The sequence below is a fragment of the Crotalus tigris genome, unplaced genomic scaffold (genome assembly GCF_016545835.1).
Source record: "Crotalus tigris isolate CLP2741 ecotype Arizona unplaced genomic scaffold, ASM1654583v1 scf7180000019189.1338056, whole genome shotgun sequence".
Lineage (NCBI taxonomy): Eukaryota > Metazoa > Chordata > Lepidosauria > Squamata > Viperidae > Crotalus > Crotalus tigris.
Genome location: NW_024097425.1, coordinates 409,337 through 418,927, shown reverse-complemented (window position 1 = coordinate 418,927; position 9,591 = coordinate 409,337). Strand labels below are relative to the sequence as shown.

Sequence of the window (9,591 nt, the reverse complement as noted above, 5' to 3'; positions counted from 1 at the left end):
GGAAGATTCTGGAAGAGATAAACAATGAATCAGCGAACATCTAGAGGCAAACAAAGTCACAACCAAAAGCCAACATGGGTTTGTCAAAAACAGATCATGCCAGACAAATCTTATTGCATTCTTTGAGCAGGTGACCAAATTAGTGGACCAGAGGAATGCTATGGATATAATTTACTTGGACTTCAGTAAAGCATTTGATACAGTAGACCACAACCTACTACTTGATAAGATAGAAAAATGTAGGTTAGACAGCATCATCACCAGATGTATTTGTAGCTAGCTGATTGGCCATACTCAGCATTTGGTCCTCAATGGAGCTGCATCTACATGGAGGGAAATGTGTAGTGGGGTGCCCCAGGGCTCTGTTCTAGGTCCAGTGCTCTTCAACATCTTCATCAATGATTTGAACATTGGGCTCTAACTAAACGAAATTCAATGGTGAAAAAAGGAAAGTTCTATATTTAGGCAAGAAAAACCAAATGCACAGGTACAGTATACAGTAGGTGGTACTTTGTTCATTAGTAGTAACTGTGAGAGGGATCTTGGAGTCCTACTGAACAATTACTTAACTATGAGCCAACAGTGTGCTGCAGCTGCCAAAAAAGCCAACACAGTGCTAGGCTGCATTAACAAAGAGATAGAATCAAGGTCACGTGAAGTGTCAATATCACTTTACAATGCCTTGGTAAGACCACACTTGGAATACTGCATCCAGTTTTGGTCACCACAATGTAAGAAAGATGTTGAGACTCTAGAAAGAATACAGAGAAAAGCAACAAAGATGATTAGGGGACTGGAGTCTAAAACATAAAGACCGATTGCTGGAATTGGGTATGTCTAGTTTAATGAAGAGAAGGACGAGGGGAGACATGATAGCACTGTTCCAATATCTCAGGGGTTGCCATAAAGAAGAGGGAGTCAAGCTACTCTCCAAAGCAATTGAAGGCAGGACAAGAAGCAATGGATGGAAACTAATCAAAGAGAAAAACAACCTAGAAGTAAGAAGAAATTCCTGACAGATAGAACAATTAATCAGTGGAACAACCTGCTTCCAGAAGTTGTGAATGCTCCAACACTGGAAGTTTTTAAGAAGAGACTGGACAGCCATTTGTCTGAAATGGTATAGGGTTTCCTGCCTGAGTAGGGGGTTGGACTAGAAGACCTCCAAGGTTGCTTCCAACTCTATTACCGGTACTACTACTATTATTATGCCCATGTTAAAAGATGGCTGTAAACATGTTGAGCTGTTTTGGGCTATCAAGAGGAGTGGTGTGCTGAACCAACCCCTTGTTTAACCTGTCCATTATGATGGAATGCAAACCCTTATTCAGAAGCTGTGCTCAGGAGTGCATCACCAGCTTTCTTCAACTTGGTGGCTTCCATGTGAGTTGGTACCAGAACACCCAGAATTGCCAGCATAGCCATGGCAGAATTTTTTAAAGATCTTACAGCCCCAGAACCAATTTTCATTTAAGTGACCTCCCCTTTGTTCTGATTTGTACCCTCTTGTCAACATAAACATTTCTTTTGGTTTTTGTGTATTGAAATCAATGGCCCAGTAAATAGGAATGTGGGGGTAGATATCAAAATATTGAAAAAATGTTTGGGATTATATCCGATATTCTTATTTGAAGGATTTGGTTGCCCAGCGAGCTTCATGTCTGAACAGGGATTTAGAACCATTCATCTGTACTCTTTTTGGAATGGTGAAATTGACAATAGGGTTTAGGTAAGAATGCTGCTGATTTAGGAATGACTGGTTATTTGTACATCTTTCCCTGTGCCATGGTGGTAATAGCTATACAGATATTTTGAACACAGAGTTCACATTTCTACCCAAAAAAATGGATATTTTTGTATGGCGTGTGCTTTTTATGCTAATTAAAACAGGGTTTTGCTGGCAGCTGTAGGAAAACAGATGGGAATAAAAATACGAGAGTCAACAGAGCTCATCACAAATTAGATATTGGAATAGGTTGAAAAGGACCACCCTGTTGTTCCAACTGAGATAACTCAAGAGGCTACGCAGAGACTAGAAGTGGCCACAGAGCCCTGGTGTCACTGTCCAAAAGGGATTAGGCAAAGAATTCATGAACAATTACAGCAGCCAAGTTTTCATAAAGCAGTGAAGTTTTGAAAGGCTTCCATTGCTTCCCTTCACACTGGGAAAGAGTAGAAACACTACTTTAGCCAGCACCTCTCACACAAAAGCTTCCCTCCCTATGAATAAAGTGCCCCCTCGTCATGAGTAGCCAGGAAAAGGGAAGAAAAGTGGCAATGGACAGCAGCTCCTTTAGCACCAATTCTGCAATCCCTTCTGAGTAGATATGCACAGGATTGTGCTGTAACAAGCTACTCCAAGAACTCGTGACATCCAAACTTAAAAGTCAGCTTCTGATATTTTAAAAATAGCAGGCTAAGTTGATGTGGAAGTTGCCTCTTGAGCAGCATGTAGATTTTTGGTGCACATATGTGCAACCACTTCACAAATGCTTAGAGAACAGAACATGGCAGAAATAACAAAAGCCTCTGCAAAGCAGTTCCTAGAAATCTTAAGCTTGCAATACTCGGTTTAAATAAAATTTATTCTCTAAAATGAAACTGGATTCTTCCATACATACATGCAAATCGTAAGCAGGAAGTATGTTGCCTTTTGCTCCCCTGCCTCTTCCCTAACCCAAGAACTGCAACGGCAGTGAGTCCTAAGAACAGGAGCAGACTTCATTTTCATAATAAAAGACACATTTAGTACAGTTTAAGCTTTTCCCATCAGGTCTGCCCTATCCAGCCAGACTGCCTGGGGAGATGCAGTAATTATAATCTTCAGCTGGCATTTATTGTACTTTCTTTTCATCTCTTCAATGGGAAACGTTTATTTACTGCTGCCCAGATATGGTAGCCCTAACCTGAATATCTGAAAAGGTAATGGCTCAAGAAATGGCACCAAGTAATTAGACTCTCTTGATAATGCCAGATTTTTCCTTGCAAGAACAATACTCAAGTATGAGACCATTGCCTGAAAGAATGGGAGACAGAAAAGAATGAAGATTCTTTTCTTGTTTTCAAGACTGATAAATTGAAGGACCTATTGTTTTATGTCATCCATTAATCCACTTTATTTTTTGTTGAAGTTAACTTTTATAAAGTAGCAAAGAAAAAAAAATCTGCTAAAAATTAGAAGTGGAGAGAAACAGATAATAAACTTATTTTCTATATATCAAGAATAACACTGATAATAGGTCATTATAATTAGGATAATGCCCAGATTTGATAGACTTGCACAGGCTGTCCATTAAGTAATCTGGAAATCATTTGCAAAGAATATGAAAAGCACAAAATGAAATATTAGAAATTACTGGAAGCTGTTTACCACACAGAAATCCTTCGAAATATTTATTATGCAGGGGAATTGGGAGGAGAGTTAATTTGTCCAAGACTCTTTATTAATAATTTCTCATTTCAAGTCTTAAAATTATGAAGTCTCTCTACTGATTTTCCCTACATCATGCAAAACTTTAAAAAGCCTTTATAATCTCTATGTATCTGTAGAACTAAACGCTGGAAGTAACCATCACATCTCTACTCTGTTTATGAACTTCCCAGAAGGATCCTGTGATATATAGATAAAAATTTAATTGGCGTTGTGGATTCCCTAATTTATTTTGGAATGGTGGAAATTCTGATAGTCAGTTGTTTCACACGATGAATTAAGTTTTTCTCTCCTCAAGTGAAGACGGGCGATCTGAAAGTTGACAAGAAGAGTCGCCAAAAACAAGGAGAGGTAACTTGAGAACCCTTACAACGGAAAATCATTTGCCTCCCTTCTTTAACCTGATTCTACCACAGCGTTTTAATGACTGGATTCATACACTGCGCTAAACCTAAACACGGCTTGTCTTCGGTTTCGTGCGATATGCGAAGCCCGTCTTTTGCTTAACCAACCACAATTTTAAAAGGCACGCGAACCTTGTCCTCTATTCACACACACGTGTCTGATAAAGAAACCTGCTGACACGTGAAGCGGCAACCCGCTCCAGGACTTCTGTCCAGCTCCTTAAAAATCAGTTCGTTTGTTTTTTTCACGGGAGACTCGAGGAGCGGTTCAGCTGCGGAAGCGTAGATGGTTGCAGTCCGGCTTAGAAACTGTAACGGCACAGGAAGGGGTTGGCTCAAGATCGCGGGGCTGTGCGTGGCCAGCAACGGCGGACGAATCCGGAGGAATAGATCCGGGGTGGGGAAAAAGAAAGAACAAAAGGAGAGAGGCGGCCCGCGGTCCCACTCGTGTATTCATTTGTGTGTGTTCTCATTTAGTCCCCTGAGTTACTTTAACGTCGAAAGTGCATCGCGAAGCACTTGCAGAATCGCGCCCATTGAGATTTAGGCCCACCCAGCCCCGAATGATCTGGGCCGGGAGTAGACGCTGATCGCAGGTTTTGGGATCGGTTCGCTTTCCCGGGGCGCTGCAGCTATTAACTCTTGAGCACCCACAGGTAACCATTTGGTAATGATGTGGTGGTGGGGGAAATCCAATAAATATAACTATATTTTATTTTAGGCGCGGAGAGAAAGGGATGGGAGTGCATTGTTCGTGACGAAGGCTGCACCGAGCCCTCTTCGTTTGCTGTCCTCACACGTTTTCTGAGGGCAATTTTCATTGAATTTAAGGGAATAAGCCGAACGAAGTGGCAGATAGGTTACCTTGAATGTCAGGGCTCAACCCCTGAATATGAAAGAAGGGGGGGAGGGGAAATAGAGTACATCTTTCCTCCACCGTTATGTCGTCAATAGATAGGTTGCATGAAATACTTCCAATCTTCATAGATATTTGTTTGGAATCAAAATCTTTTAAAAATAAATAGAACGAACATAAATAGGACCCAAGAATGCAGGATGAGTCATTATACAAATGGATGAATGAAAATATTGAAAAGCCAATTTTCTTGAAAAGCCAAACTTTTTTTTCCCTTTTTTTTCTTTTTATTATTATTATTTTCTTCTTTCCTCTTTTCTATTTTTCTTTTTATATATATATATATATATATTACCTTTAATTATTTTATAACTTGTTTAAGTAATGTATTTAGATTTGTTTATAGTTTTATAACTTATATTGAAAAGTTAATTTTCTTTTCATATTTTTTATGTATTTCTTTTTTTTTTCCTGGTATTTATGTTTTTCTTTTTTTTACATATATATTGTTGTTAATTATTTAGCAATTTGTTTAAGTAATGTATCTAGATTTATTTATATTTTATACTTTTCTTAAGATTTTTTGAAGAAATTCTAATTAAGCCTATATCCAGCTCTGGGATAGTGGGGGGGGGGAGGGAAGGGGAGGGTTGGGGAGGGATGGGGAAAACTGTTTTGTTTTTGTATTGTAAAATCTTATAAATTTTCAATAAAAAAAATAAAAAAAAATGGATGAATGAAAGTTCTACCATCCTAAGCCAGCCACTTCTTTTCTTCTAGGAGTTGTATAACAGAAGCTTCCAGATTTCCCAGCCAGAATAGTCTAGGTAGGATCATGTTAGCTGTGAGCTACAATAACATTTCTGAAGGGCAGCAGATTGAAAAAGGTTAACCCATATTTATACTTTAAGGCGGGAAAAAGGATTCTCTAACAATGGTTCCATTTTATGGGATTGTTTAAATTGCCCCTAAATGGCAATTAGTGAGTTCAAATAGGTTGGGCTATACAATTTCCCTTTGATGTGGCATGCTTCAAGTCAATTTTGACAGAAGCACTCAGTGAGATTTCTTTTAGATTTCTTTCAAGGTCAAGGGACTGAAACACATGAGTTTCCTGCAAATGACCTTGTCAAGACAATGAAGAACTAGATGTCTGAGGGCTGTATTCCTATAGCATGTATCTTAAAATTCAGAACAGACAGCTTTAGAGATTGGGGACCCAAGTCCATCAACCCAGCCAGCTAAGGGGTCAAGGAGGTTTTTGACATCATTTGGAAGTAGAGAACTGAACATTTTTAGATCATAATTTTCTTTATATTTGATCTTTTGAAAGTTTTTAAGAATGAGAATGGGAATCTTTCACCTTCTTATTTCCTAAAAAATGTATTTCCATTTTTAAGTCAAATATCATGTCTTGGAAATCAGGTAATTTTGTGGCCAAATTTCAGCAGCATAATTTCAGTTTGCTCTGGGATGACCCTAGCTGTAAATAATAATATAGTAATGATAATAATGTAATAATAATAATATTATAATAAATATACACTTATGATCTGTGTGATCACTCTGATCCTTAGAATAATCCTATAAATTCATCAGATATTTCATTAGATATTTCCATATTTACTTATTTGGAAAGAGAAGGTCTTGAGCATACTTAAGGCCAAGTACAATACAATCCTGAATATGCTTCCTTAGAAATAAGTCCTACTATTTTTTACGCAATTTACAACCACATTTAAGTGATTACAAGGCTATGAGTTTATGGCTTGTTTATATTTGACTCAGGAACTTCCTAGCACATTCTGAAATGTTGTGCTTCACAATATTGCCTTAGTTAAATTTTCTTTGATCAGCCATTGGTCACCCTGTAATAGTACAAAAACACACTCTTGAGCTCAAGAAAGTTCAGCCAGCTTTTCTAGTCAGTTTTTGATCTTAGGCAAAATATTACTTGTTGGTTGCATAATTTGCAACAAAAGATCCATCTTACAGGGCTGTTGTACAAATTACTGAGATAATAGGGTTTTTTAAAGTACAATATAATGCTATTGAATCATGGGACCGAGTCATAGAATTTTACCCATTTTTAAGAAGGAAATAGACTTGAAAGGTGCCAAATCCTGCTTTAGATAGTAAGGGTTGATTGAATAAAAGCTTATAGGAGTGATTTCTTTAATCTGTTTCCTCTCGCTTAATTTTTTTATCTTTTGTTTGGCTACTCCAGGGGTAGGCAACCTTGGCTCTTTTATGACTCATGGACTTCAATTGGCTGGCTCAGGAATTCTGGGAATTGAAGTCCACGAGTCATAAAAAAGCCAAGATTGCCTACCCTGGCCTACTCCCATCCCCCACCCCCTTATGCTCCTGATTTCCTAACTTCAGCTTGCTGATGCTCTGGCTTGTATATTTCAGGAATCCTTTTGTTCAAACAGGTTCAAGATGATGAGCGAAGAAGATAACTTGGTGAAAGAGGAGGAAATTCTATCAGAGGAGGAGGATAACTTGGTAAAAGAGGAGGAAATGTTCCCAGTTGGAGAGGATGAAGAATACCTGGTGAAAGAAGAGAAAATATTTGAGGAGGAGGAGGAAGAGGAGGAGGAAGAAGAGGATGAGGAAAATCTGGTGAAAATAGAGGTGATTCTCCCAGAGGAAGAAGAAAATCTAATAAAAGAGGAGATACTTCTTCCAGAAGAAACTTCCCTGTTGGAAGAATATGAAATCAATGTTTTTCAAATCCAAGGGGATGAAATACCCTGTGACAATGAACTTGGTCCCGAGATCCCAAGTTATATTCCAAGAAAGAGACATTGTAAAACCATGCCACGGGCAGGAGCTGTCGGGGAACCCAACCAAGCCACAGCCCGGAAGGGTGGAAGAATCTATAAGTGCCCCGACTGTGGAAAAATCTTTAAGCGGTGTTCGCCTCTTATCAGACACCGAAGAACCCACACTGGAGAAAAACCTTACGTTTGCCGTGAATGCTTGAAACGTTTCAGTGACAGCTCAGCCCTTGTGAAGCACCAAAGGATTCATGCAGGAGAGAAACCTTACACGTGTCCCGAGTGTGGAAAGAGCTTTTCCCAGAGCTCAACCCTGATTGCACATCAGAGAATACACACTGGAGAGAAACCGTATAAATGCCCTGACTGTGGGAAGAGTTTTAGTGTGAGCTCTAATCTTGTTGCTCATCAAAGAATCCACACAGGAGAAAAGCCTTTTGGCTGTCCTGTCTGTTTAAAAGGTTTTCTGGTCAGCTCCCACCTTATCAGACACTTGAGAATACACACTGCAGAGAAACCTTATATTTGCAGAGAATGTGGCGAATGCTTTACCCAAAGCTCTCATCTTGTTGTTCATAAGAGAATCCACACAGGAGAAAAACCTTATCTGTGTTCTGAGTGTGGGAAAAATTACCGTGGGATCTCTGATCTGATCCAGCATCAAAGGATTCATACAGGAGAGAAGCCCTACAAATGCTCAGAGTGCGGCAAATGCTTCAGCCAAAGCTCATGTCTCAAGAAGCACCAGCGAATCCACACGGGCGAGAAACCTTACATGTGCCTCAGGTGTGGGAAGAGATTTAACCGGAATTCACATCTGACTAGGCATCAAAAAACCCACATCGGGTAATTTCTAAAGAAGAATTGCCTGCAAGTTCCTCTCTTATTACAGCCCCTAAAGAATTTAGTGATAGATGTCTCAAACAGTGATCTGTTCCTCATCTCCTGAAGGATCATTTGTCCAAATCCCTTGAACTTAACCTGCAAGAGTATAAAAAGATTTGGATATGTTGCCAGGATGCCTTTGCAATTTTTACTTCTCTGGCACTGGTTAAGATCCTCTTTCTAGATTCCCTCCTTTCCATCCAAGACTCTAATACCGGTAGGATCTTAGAATCTTCCCTGGATAATTCATATCTTTCCTTGTTATGATTTTGAAAATGACATCCTATTTCAAACACCTTTAGGCATATCAGCCCTTCCTTCTTCCTGGATTCTGAGAATATCTTAACCTTCTAGTATCCCTCAGGTTTCCACAGTGAAAGAATTGGAAGCTGTGAAGTTGTGTTGATAGCAGTGAAGGGAAAACAATTAACACTCGTATCAAACTCTGTGAAGACAGCAACCTCTCTTACTTGTAATGCATATAAAAATATATTGCCACATGAAATTGGCATACATCCTCCAGTAGACTGCTTCGTGGTTTCATGCTTGCCACTATTTAAAGCCAATGGAAATTTGCATGTGAGAAAAACCTGCTTTACTTTGTCCATTTGGGGGTGTCATATGGCAGAGAAGCCATCTGGATTTAGTCTACTTCCTTGACCCACCTTTATTTTTTTTAACAGCAGACTATGGAAACTTCACGGCTTGGGATCTGAGTTATAAACTTGATCACCCTGTGCTTGGTGACTCTTCATTGTGGCTGTTCCCAAAGCTGGCGGGTGGGTGGATGGGTGTGTGGGGGGGTGGGAAGTCATAGAATACTTGCTGGGAGCACATTCTTGTATGCAGCAGGTCCTGGATTTAATCCTTTGCTTTTTCAGCTTAAAACATCTTGGGTAACATGAGTGAGAAAGACTGTTGCTATAGAGCAGTACTGCTAATCGGAATAAAAGTGCTGGGTGAAACAGCTGAACTGATATAAGCTCCAGTTCTTGGCACCTGTCTCCACGGATGTCATGTTACGCCCTCAGAAGCACAAAAAGCAGATGGTCTTTCTTGGTATTAGTGAAGAGCAATCTGGCATCTTACGTAGCCTGGTCACTGCCACGCGTTTGTAGGCTTGTAGGACAATATCAGAGGTTTAAATTATCAGTGCAATTATTTTTCTATTCCTTTTTTTTTTTTTTTTACTTTTTAGTGGAGTTTATGGAACATTTTGGAGTAGATTTCTCT

The 9,591-nt window shown here is 39.4% G+C and overlaps 1 protein-coding gene across 2 annotated transcripts; it reads left to right on the top strand.

Annotated features, from left to right (window-relative positions):
• Positions 1 to 4,167: 4,167 nt before the first annotated feature.
• On the top strand, positions 4,168 to 9,097 carry LOC120315954 (zinc finger protein 501-like). Of its 2 annotated transcripts, none has more exons than XM_039361032.1 (2): positions 4,168 to 4,490; positions 7,126 to 9,097. In XM_039361032.1, the coding sequence occupies exon 2, from the start codon at positions 7,133 to 7,135 to the stop codon at positions 8,321 to 8,323; it is 1,191 nt and encodes a 396-aa protein (XP_039216966.1). In that variant the 5' UTR covers positions 4,168 to 4,490; positions 7,126 to 7,132; the 3' UTR covers positions 8,324 to 9,097. The 2 variants fall into 2 exon arrangements, with proteins under 2 accessions (XP_039216966.1, XP_039216965.1); XM_039361031.1 differs by having other exon boundaries at positions 4,169 to 4,490; positions 7,106 to 9,097.
• The last annotated feature ends 494 nt before the right edge of the window (positions 9,098 to 9,591 follow it).